Raw genomic sequence first — 12,065 nt, 5'->3', positions numbered from 1 at the left:
TCAAAGTGCCGTCTCTTCGACACAGAAAAAATCGTCTCGCAAAAAGCAATAACTCACCCGGCAGCCCCCTGACATCCTCAATTAGTTTCTTCGTCACGTCCAGCTCAGCAACCTTCCTCAACGCGTCCTCTTCGATCCGCGGAAACGTCTGTCGAGGATTTAGGGCACTTCCACAGCACCGACTCAATAAATTACCCAAAGTATCGGCCAATTCCGAATTCAAGATGCGGATCAGCTTGGTGTCGCTGTAATCTCGGATAAAAAACACAAGAGATAAAAAGAACATTTCACTAAATCATCCGAGTCAAGTCATAAAGTACTGAACTCGGACATAAATCGACTTACTGCCGTCGCTGTGCGCGACACCTTCGCGCAGTAAAAAGTAACGCAGACCGTCGTTCGTGTAGATCTTGCTCCTTTGGAAAGGACAAACGACGTTGTTTTTCGATTTGGACATTTTTTCGCCATCGACGGTCCAGTGCGAATGACACAAGAGGGTCGCGGGGGGTTCCAGGTCGGCGGCTATGAGAAACGCAGGCCAGTAAATGCCATGGAACCTAATGGTATAAGGGACATTTCAGAAATGAGCGGCTTGGGGAACGAACGTCGGGAGCAGGGCCGTATCGGCAATAACGTAAAAGTTTTTTGCTTCGATAAAGATACAGTTACACATCTGTCGGTCACACAAGCCGAGCTTGGAAAACGACAAATTATATATATTACTTTTTTTCGAAACGAAAATATAGGTCGAGGGCACACGAATCGCAAATTTACTCTGTACGCTCGTGTTTGGCATTTTCTTGAAGTTGCCCACTCCACTCTACCGACAGAGTGATATATAGTGTATAGCTGCGTTTTATTGGTTTCCAGTGAGTGTCTTGAGAAGATATACTACATATATATATCCCTATTTTAAAAAATCATACCGCCCCATTTTATGTTAAAAACAACTGATAACTTTGGGAGGTTATGATTTAAAGACACTAAAAAATAATGTAACGTCGTGGATGTGTGTTAAAAAACATTGTCTTTAACCCGTTAGAGCAAACCCAGCTGACAAGGTTGAGATTTTAGGACCTAATACATAATACCATACATCAAGATTATATTTGTTATTGCCCTCGTAGTAAATTCATGTTTTTACAAACATAATTCAACAGATAGGAAGCACAATATATTCACCATTTTTATTTATATTTTTTTTACGATTTGTGGATCGGAACACGTAACAAACAAACAAAATACCTAATCTCAAACCCCGATCAAAACAGTTTCGATTCTAGAGCCAAAATACTTCTGAATGATAATAAAACTACAAAAAATATATTACAAGTTAAAAACCTATACATATGAGCTTCAGGTGACATTACATAGTTTCAAACAGGTGGTTTAAAAAAACACCTGATGATTTTTCTTACTGTATGATGCAAAATGGTCTTTGAGAAACGAAACGGTGTCTAGATTCACGATGTTCCTGTCGACTTGCGATGTTACATACAGTGTGGAGTCCCAATGTTGACGTCGAGGTTTATATACAAGTTTATAACTTGATGTAAAAGAAAGCTTACTTAGAGGCAAGTTTGAAAATATGTATTATAAAATACTGGAAAACATGAGAAAACAGACAATTTGCGAATTTAATCAACCTGTAGAAATAAGTTTAAAGATCGTCAGTTTTTATACGTTATACATTTTAATGTAACTAAAAAATTTGGAGCAAAATTCCAAAACTCCATAATTAAAAATGGTGGAACTCAGTTCTTAATTTGTTCCATAGAAATGCGAATATCTCACAAAATTGTTGACTGTCGACCTAGATACCCTTGTACGTGATATAATTCTCCCCTTTTCATAAATAATCCAAATCTGTGAAAACATATGAGGTGCTCCATTTAAATACTAATCGTTAAATGTATAAAAAAATATTTGTAAACTGTAGACCTAAATAAATAAGTAATAAATAATTCACGATAATATCATAATCTTCCGCCACCAGACAGTTGGGATACCCTGTATACCTCCTATAACCCCTTGCACAGTTAGATGTCTTTTCCACTTTATAGCAATGCAAGGGTAAATCATTAAAGACGAGGTCCTCGAGATCGCATTTATTATTATTATAGTTGGAAAAAAAATCATGGACTAAAATTGTACGGTTCCTTGTACAGATTTAATATTATTTTCGACTATACAAACTACAGATTATTTTCTTTTTAAGGCATAACTTCATTTTTACCTTCCGAACGTAAGCCAAGGAAGTATTCTAATCGAGTCCATCGCGCAAATTCCCACTTTCATATTTTCCCGACGCGTCATGACCTCTAGTTTCCGTCTGTCTGTCTGTCTGGCGTCTGTATCCATTTCCATTACACACGTAATCTCCGAAACTGCCGGACTGATTGTTGTCAAATTTTGTACGTATATTAGGAATATCAAGTAAATGGTTAACCGCTAACTAAAATTTGGCTCATCATCCCCACCACCAATGGGATGACATCATCTTCAAAATTTAGAACGGTAAGTTTTTTAAATTTTATAAAATAAGATCTGGATTTATGATATGTGATTCCGTGTCGAATTTTCAAGCTAGACATCCAGAATTTCTGGAAAAAAAACTCAAAACTGTATAACAATATTTTGCAATTTAATTTTGAAAGTGCAAAACCGAATGCTCTAAAATCTCGTAAATCTTTTAAGGTTATCGCAATCATGATAAATCGTTAGTCGCTACGTTTGGCTCGGTGTTAGGTAATATATTCTCAAAATGTAATATCTCCATTATTTACACACTAAATTGTTATGAAGTTTTAAATATAACTTGTCCACAACTTTCACTACATAATATTCGAGGGTAGTTTTTAAAACAGTTTATTATAAACCAGATATTTTTTCAATTTTGTTGAAATTTTTGGAACGCGGTTTTCACCACTGTTTTCGGCTTACGAAACTTTAGAAATCGTACTAGATATATTTTCGATTTTATTTGTTGGAACTGAGATATAGTAAAAATAAGTTTTGTAAGCTGAAAACACTGTTGAAAAACGTCTGCTAAAATTCCCTTAAATGATTGAAATATTGATTTTTAAAAATACGTTATACAAAAATGTCACTAAAATACAAAATCAGAAACTGTTTTTCACAAAACTAGCATTGCGTTATTAAAGAAAGCTATGGACGGCTTATATTTAAAATTTCACAATCACAAGTCTGTTAATAATGGAGATATTACATTCTGAAAATGTACCGAAAATTCTATGCAGAAAACGCATGCTTAACCAAAATTCGTTTTATCCCATCCCAAAAAAATTGATGACGTCATCTCAAAATTTTGCCGAATAAATCCTCTCAGACATGTGTAAAATGTTATGACTGTATACTTGTGGTTTATCAACGCACTCATAGTTTTTATAATTACTTATACAAGGTGACTCAAAAAAGAGTCAGTTTATTTTATTGATTAAATCAAGAACTATATAATCGACTGCTTTGAAATCTTGCAAACGTTTTAAACTTATCGTAAGCAATAAGCATTGTAAATTTTTAAGCAAAATATATCTGTTTATCGCCCTCAAAAAATTGATGACGTCATCTCAAAATTTTGCCGAATAAATCCTCTCTGAAATATGCAAAATATTGTGGTCTTACTTGTGGTTTATCACTTTTGTGCAGTGTACTCATGGTTTTTAGTCATTTAGTAATCATTAGTATTATACTGCACCTATCCAAAGTGATACGCGTGTCTTTGCAAAAATTTGTTAAGGGAAAACTCATTTGAAACGTACGCGCAGCACGCTTTTTTACAATTACTTACATTACTTACATATTTTTATTTTAATATAAAAAATATAATTCGCGTAATCAAATTTTATAATTTTTCGAAAAAGCTGGATTTGTTTTAATGTAGTTCATGGGCGAGGAAAGTTCTCTCGAAATAACCTTCGACAAATTTTTTTAAATAGAACATCCTGTATTCATATTTTTCCATAGTCTCATTAGCATCTTCCTAGGCTTTATAACTTCGGTTTGTTTTTGAACTTTCGATGCGACGTTGCCACGTTATTCCAGATTTCTTGAATTTTTTTAGCAATGCAAAGATTAGCAAAAAATTGCAATAATGTTATTTTTCAGGTCTCTGTTGCAATATTTTATAGAGATAAACCGAAGTACGCGCTTTGTTGTGCAACCAGTTAAATCAAATTTTAATGTACAGAGTGTTTATAAAAAATCTAAAACGTTACAATGTTCAAATATCAATATTTCAGTTTTTTCAAATATGTAGAACACCCTGTATTTTATTATTACATTTTATTCATTTTTTTGTTCTCACACTTTCAATATGTTAGTCTTTTAAAAATGAAGAAACAATTGTCATAAGTATTAACTTAAATATAGAAAATACTTCATCGATATTTAAAAATTGTACTTTTTTTAGACACTATATTTATGCCGTAATTGAGAAACCCATTTATTTTTTTTAAGCATTAAACTACATAACTTACATAGCATTTATAAAATTAGATTTGGTAACATTTTATAAATTTTAGGAATATTAAAAAATATAGGTATCAATCACAGTATAAGAAAAAAGAAAAACAATTACTCGAAAGTTATTCGATAGAATTTCCCTCGCCTCTGAACTATAATCCAACAAATTCCGCTTGTTTAAAAAATTATAAAATTTGATTTGCTATTTTTGATTTTGTTATTTTTTGGCTGAGTAACTGTTATTATGATAATTATTATTTTCTTAGTACTAAATAGAGGCAGACGCGAGATTACTGTATTCTTACATTTTCGACAAAACGAAGCGTGCTTGATTCGTCAATAAAAAAAGTTGGAAATGCCCGGCGTTTTCTTTTACAAAGCTGACGCTCAAATACCTACCTACTTTATATATTACTGTTTTTAGTATCTGAAGTACAGGAAGAATTAAACAATAAAAAATATAGTAATTATAAATTAAATCATCCATAAACCAGAAGTATAGGAGTACATTATTTTATAAAATTTAGATATTCTTTACTGTGCAGAACGTCGAGCTGACGTCATAAAATTGTTAGTGGGGATGATTAAACAAATTTTGGTCAATGTTTTACTATCTACACGATATTCCTAACGTACACATAAAATGTAACAATTGGTCCGGTAGTTTCGGAATTATCTGTCAAATAAAAAATCTGAACAGAAGGCAGACGGTAAACAGACAAACAGAAACGGGAGACCTATTTTTCGTAGTCTAGCGGTCATGAAACTTAGAGAAAACATTAAAGTAGCCAGTCACCCAATGGACCCTATTACAAGCTCACGCTCGGGACGTAAAAACAATGGCCCAAGAGGGGATCGAACCTGCACCCTTTGCGTTATTTCTGCAAAAATCTGGACGCCTACCGTAAACAATCAAGGCGAATTCATAAACCACAAGTACGGAACTGTGTTATTTTATAAAATTTAAATAGCATTTACAATGCAAAATTTTGAGGAGACGTCAGCAAATTATTATTGTTGTCTGATCTGGTGAGCAGGCAAATTTTGACTAGCGTTCTACCATCTACCTAACATACATATGTATAGTATCTGAACGGAAAGAATATTTTAAATAGGTCTTAGGTCTACCGGGTGTCCTAGTTCGCCCAATCGGCTACAGTATCTCAATTATTTGAAAAAATAGAAAAATAGAAGTAAATGAAAATACTATGTTAGCGTAGTAAAACTTTTGGTTTTTTCGGAAATGACAATAATTTTTCTTTTCAAAATAAATGAAGTATATTTTTTAAGTATGAAAATTACAATGTTTCTTCACTGGTGTAGCATTTATTACAGCACCGTAATAATTCTACAGTATCCTTACTTTATAGATTTTTTTATCACTAAAAAGAAAAAAAAACGTCACATCTTAATAAACCTAAAGCAATATAATAATGCGAATCGTTTTTTTTTTATAGATTTATTTGTGTTTATGAACTATTCTAAATTTCAAATTTTCATCTATTCGAATAACTCGGATATTAAAGTAAATAGTAGGGATGTACCGACTAATGGCCGACCGGTCGGATAAGCCGACTATTCGGCCGTTTTCCATCGTCGGCCGCAGTCGGCGACTGGTCGGCTAAACAGCCGATCGGTCGGCTTTTTTTTATTAAAATGAAAATAGTATATAAAACAATTAAACCCGGTTTACAGAACCTCAATTAAATATTTAATTGCGATTTAATTTTTAACCCCGCGTTAAAGTAAAGTTTGTCCAGAATTATAAGAATTTTATGGACTCCCAACGTTTATTCGTTTTACAACCCAGGCGTCAATTCTATTGTACAGGTAAAGAGCCTGTCAGGGGAAAGCCGATGTTTTCTGTACCTGAGTTCGCCCCGCTCTTCAGCTGTACAATAAAATTGACAACAGAGCTGTAAAACGAATTAACTTTGGGAGTCCATAAAATTCTTATAATGCTAGATAAACTTTACCGTGTGACCGACTCTACGCCAATCAGACGTCGCTAATGGCCTTGTTAAATGCGCGATCAACTTAATCTCAGTTAAAATATTATATAAACTGGCCCTAAATTATGTTATTCTTTATTTTTGTACTGAGTTACCAAAAAAAAATTAAATGTTAAAATTATCCAAACAAATTTAACAAATTTTTTAGAAAACAAAGGAATTTTAGTTATTCATTTTATTAAAATAAAACAAATTTTTAGGGTAGTAAGAGAAATAGAAAAAAAACACTGTCTGTCGCATTTATAAACCGGTTTTAGCAAAGCCGAACAGTCGGCCGACTAGTCGGTTTTTACTGGCCAAACAATCGGCTAGTCGGTTAGTCGGCCAGACCTACAGTCGGTACATCTCTAGTAAATAGGTAAACTGGGACACGCAGTATTTGAACTTCCAGAAATCGGTTGCACATCTCAATGAAGATTCGCACTTACATAGTTGTCGTCGATGTCTATTTCTTTGTTTGTGTCCAAACTAGCATTAGTTCGCGGTCTAAATTGGAACAGTTTCCAGCGAAAGTTCGATGCTGTGCTTAAAATGTACCAAAGTTTTTGGTAATTGGATAGGAAGCGCTCTTTTGTAAGGTGGTAGAATCGCCATCAGCAGATATTGTGAGAAAATTTACTAAAAGAAACATTTTCTCAGTTTCTGAACAATTTCATTGAAACTCCAGCCACCAGAACATGAAAACTAGCACCAATTGCCTCTTTTTCGCTAAAGCACACATTTCTCTAGCTGACTGGCTACTTGAAATGGTCAGAACAAGCTCCTAACTTCCTCAAATTTCATAAATTTCTATGGGAAACTGATTTTTGTGTATAATTTTAAAATTCCTCTGTGACAACAACAATTGGGTTGTAATTATTATTATTATCATCGAGAACCTGTAGCGGAAAAATATTTTTAAAATAACTCATATATTTCTAATACGAGAGGAATGCGGGTTTTTGCGATTCGGAATAATCCTTGGATCGATTATTTCATTTGTTTTGTTCTGAAATTTAATTCGCTATTTTTTCTTCCAATTAGCAAGAAAGATGACTGACGTATTATTGAATAAATTATTTAAATCTCACACTGAAGTTCTATTTAATCCAGTCTTGCTAAGTATAACACAGAATTGCTTGGAATATGATTTATAACCAACCCAAGAACCTCCTCACACTTGGCACAAAAGAGGTGTTTATTTGCGGTCAGCTACTTTTATGGCTTGCCTATAAACTTACAAGTTTTGGAGAACTTTATAATATTTGATACATGAAATGCTAAAATAAATGTAAATAATTCGCTATTCACATAAATTCAGTTTCAAAATTGCTCCTTCAAGACACAGAACCCATAATTACTGAGCTTTTATCATATTGTAGCAGCAAAACTGGAACAACGCATTTTTTGCAAACCCAAATCTAACAAATGCTGCCCTACAAAGCCCTCGTCTGAAAACTTCGACATCTAAGACTCAACAATCAAAAGAAACAATAACTGCAACGTCTCCACCATCTAACTTAATTTTCTCAACAATTCCCGTGAAATCCTTCATGACTGTCGGCGATTAATTAATTGCCAATGTTTAGAAAATGCGAAACTTAATAAAACGTCACCCCTCCTCCAACTTCTCCGAACTTTCTAATAATTCTCACCCTCTCCACCGAACTCACTTGAGGATGTCCTTCCCGATGACCTGAACGCTCGGCGGCCATACTTTGGAGAAAGCCGCCCCCTCCGCGTATCCGGCGGCGGTTAAATAGTTGACGAGGGCGTCCAACCACACGTAAACCGTTTGAGTTTCGTCGTCCGGTACTTGTATGCCCCAGTGCACCCGACTCGACGGACGAGATATTGAAATGTCCGGCAAAGGGCTCGCTTCTACCATATCCAGCAAGATCTTTCGGAACTTTGCTGGCCTGACGGAATTCTCTGCGACAATGGAAAGGCAACTCATGCGTATGAAAAATTAAAATTTCGCGAGAGGGTCATTATTGGGGATTAGGGGAAAGTCCCGGCGGGGAGCGAAGCTGGTGCTCGTGGACTGATAAGTTAAAAGGAATGATGGTAGAGATAGATACACGAGAATTAGGCGAAATTATAATTTAATATTCAAAGTGAGAAAAATTATAAAGGTTATTTATGCAGGGTGATTCAATGAGCCCGACAGAATTGGAAACGCAACCCAAAATACATTTTCAAACCATTCGTAGATTTATTTATTTATTTATTTATTTGTTTATTTGTTTAACACAAATATTGAACATTGTAATCTCGAACGTTATCATTATTTTGAGAAGAATATCCGTTTGAAATTTACAAGAAAAATTTATGGATTCTATGGCTTCTCGGATTTTGATTTCCAAATGTTAATTGGAATTTGGTATCTACTACATATTTCGAAAATTAAAATATATCTTATAAAATTTTATTGCTAAAGTACAAAACCTTAAAATGTTATGAATTTTGCCGCCTCGTTATGACGATTAATAGACTAATTTAAGTCTTCGCCTGTCACCATAGACGAATAAATACATATAATTCTGTCACAAACGTCAGTCATAACCTAACTTTTTTAAACTTTTTTAGTGTATCAGGTAGGTAATCAATAATAGTTCAGCTCGAATAATAGATTTACCACCTATTTTAAGCAAAAGACAAATTCTTATTCAAAAAGACAGTGACAACTTTTCCAAAACCAACTTGACGTACGAGCGTTATTTCTTGCCGATTTCAACTACCACACCAATGTTGTCAATTATGGTAAAGTCTTTAGTATCCTTAATCGAAATAATGCAATGTTGAATTTTAGAAATACATCCACAAATTCGTCGAATGAACGACCTACTCGGCGTCTGTATATTAGAGCTCAATTTTTTAAAGTTTTTTGTTTTCCATTACTGAATACAAGTAAAGCAACAAATGTCTAAGCTAGTAACGATTGTCTGAAAGCGAAGACCAAAGAAATATTACTTCGTCGCCTGAAAACTTGTTTGATCTACAGACCAGAGCGCCCTCAGGCGAGTGTCGACTCTACACGTTCAGAAGCGAGTTGATTAATTTCGACTACAATTTCTGCGGGAAATAGTTGTTTGGTCGGATTTTATAACGAATAAGTGAACATTTTTGGTACATAATTAGATGGTTTTATTTACAAATATAATATCACATGTCACATATTTCACTCGATTTTGAAATGCAACTATTTTTTTGTTTAAGTATGAATAAATTGTTTAATCGTTTTATATTAGCAAAACGTCCTAATGTAGTTATTTTTATGTTTTCGAAACATTGTGTCCTACTTTGTATGAAATTTTAAATGTTTTCAGTGACGATCGTTGTGGTTATTTTCGATAATCGAAAATTTCAAAAATCGAAAACCTGCAAAATTGAGAAATCTAAAAATTGAAAAACCAAGATGTCAAGAAATCCAAACATAACAAAAATCGTGAAAGTGAAAAATCAAAAAATGTAAAATCTAAAAAATCGAAAAATTGAAAAATAGAACTATCGAAGAACTGAAAATCGAAAAATTGAAACATCAATAAATCGAAAAAATGAAAACTTCAAAATTCTAAAATTTAAAAACCGAAAAACGAAAAAGCGAGAAATCGAAACACCAAAATATAAAAAATTGAAAAATTGATAAATCGGATAATTGAAAAATGGAAACATCGAAAAACTGGAAAATCGAAAAACCGAAAATCCGAAAACTAAAAAATCGAAAAATCAAAAGATCGAGAAATCGAGAAACCGAAATAGGTCAAAATCGAAACATCGAAAAGTTAAAAATGAAAAATTGATAAATCGAGAAATTAAACAATCAAACATCGAAACATCCAAATCTCGATAAATCGAGAAATCAAAAAATTAAAAAATTCGAAAAATTGAAATATTTAGAAATCGAAACATCAAAAAATCAAGAAATCGAAAAGTCATGAAGTCGGAAAATTGAGAAACCAAACTAGGTCAAAATCAAAAAAACGAAAAGTTAAAAGTTGAAAACATGTCGAAATGGAAAAACTTAGAAATTGAATAGGCCAAAATAAAAAGTCAAAAAGTTATAAATTGAAAAACTGACAAATCGAGAAACTGAACAATCAAAATATCGAAACATCCAAACCTCGATAAATCGGGAAATCAAAACATTGAAAAATAGAAAAATTTAAAACATGAAAAGTTAAAAAATCGAAAATTTGAAAAAACAAAAAATTGAAAAACAGAAAATAATATTAATAATTATTAATATTATAGATTAACATCTGTTGGAGTAAACTTATTATTATTATGGGCATGATCATGTAAAAATCTAAAACTGCGAAATCGAAAAATCGAAAGATTAAGAAATCGAATTATTTGAAAAATTCGAAAACATAACAAATTAAAATATCAAAGAACTGAAATGAAAAAGTGAGAAATCGAAAAATCTAAAATTTTAAAAACTGAAAAATTAAAATATCAAAAAATTGAAAAATCGAAAAAGTAAAAAAATCGACACATTGAAAAATCCAGAAGTCAAAAATCGAAAAGTCGAAGAATCGAAATATTGAAAAATCCCAAAACTGAGAAACTAAAAAATTCAAAAATTGAGAAATCGAAAAATCAAAAAGGTGAAGCCGAAAAATCGAAACCTTAAAAAAAATCGAAAAATTGAAAAATCAAGAACCTGAAAAATCGAAGAAATGAAGAACTGAAAAATTGAAACAGTCTAAACGCAAAAAATAGGAAAATCAAAACAACGATAATTGAAAAATCGAAAAATTGACAAGAGAAGTCAAAAATTGAAAAATCTAAATATTTAAAAATCATAAAATTCAAGAGGAAAAAAATTGAAAAAACGTAAAACTGAAACATCGGAAAATTGAAAACCCGATAAATTGAATAATAATAATCTGAAAAAACTGAAGAATGGAAAAACTAAAATATGTGTCCAAAAACTGAGAAATTAAAAAATTGAAAAATCAAAAGTCAAAAAAGTGAAATCGAAAAATCAAAACCTTAAAAAATTGAAAAATTGAAAAACTGAAGAAATGAAAAATCGAAAAGTTATAAATCGAGAAACTGAACAAAATATCAAAACATCCAAACCTCGATAAATCGGGAAATGAAAACATTGAAAAATAGAAAAATTTAAAACATGAAAAGTTAAATAATCGAAAATTTGAAAAAACGAAAAATTGAAAAACAGAAAATAATATTAATAATAATGATAATAATAATAAGTTTATTCCAACAGACGTTAATCTATGGTGGGCATGATCATGTAAAAATCTAAAACTGCGAAGTCGAAAAATCGAAAGATTAAGAAATCGAAACATTTGAAAATTTCGAAAACATAAAAAACTGAAATATCGAAGAACTGAAATGAAAAAGTGAGAAATCGAAAAATCTAAAATTTTGAAAACTGAAAAATTAAAATATCAAAAAATTGAAAAATCGAAAAAGTAAAAAAATCGACAGATTGAAAAATTCAGAAGTCAAAAATCGAAAAGTCGAAGAATCGAAATATTGAAAAATCCCAAAACTAAGAAACTAAAAAATTCAAAAATTGAGAAATCGAAAAATCAAAAAGGTGAAGTCGAAAAATCG

At 32.1% G+C, this 12,065-nt stretch overlaps 1 protein-coding gene across 2 annotated transcripts in view; it reads right to left on the bottom strand.

Annotated features, from left to right (window-relative positions):
• The window catches only part of LOC135125914 (methionine--tRNA ligase, mitochondrial), a 44,396-nt gene that overhangs the window by 27,185 nt on the left and 5,146 nt on the right, over nucleotides 1–12,065 (bottom strand). For both annotated transcript variants that reach the window (XM_064051684.1, XM_064051685.1), the window contains exons 4-6: nucleotides 8,150–8,408; nucleotides 346–557; nucleotides 58–252 (exon numbers count right to left, since the gene is read on the bottom strand). In XM_064051684.1, coding sequence (XP_063907754.1) covers nucleotides 58–252; nucleotides 346–557; nucleotides 8,150–8,408 — 666 coding nt within the window. The remainder of the gene's footprint in view (nucleotides 1–57; nucleotides 253–345; nucleotides 558–8,149; nucleotides 8,409–12,065) is intronic.

The sequence above is a fragment of the Zophobas morio genome, unplaced genomic scaffold (genome assembly GCF_036711695.1).
Source record: "Zophobas morio isolate AGI-343-1 ecotype UQ-CSIRO unplaced genomic scaffold, CSIRO_AGI_Zmor_V1 ptg000009l, whole genome shotgun sequence".
In the NCBI taxonomy this organism is placed as follows: domain Eukaryota; kingdom Metazoa; phylum Arthropoda; class Insecta; order Coleoptera; family Tenebrionidae; genus Zophobas; species Zophobas morio.
Note: the sequence above shows the minus strand (reverse complement) of the source record. Positions and strands in the feature narration are given on the sequence as shown.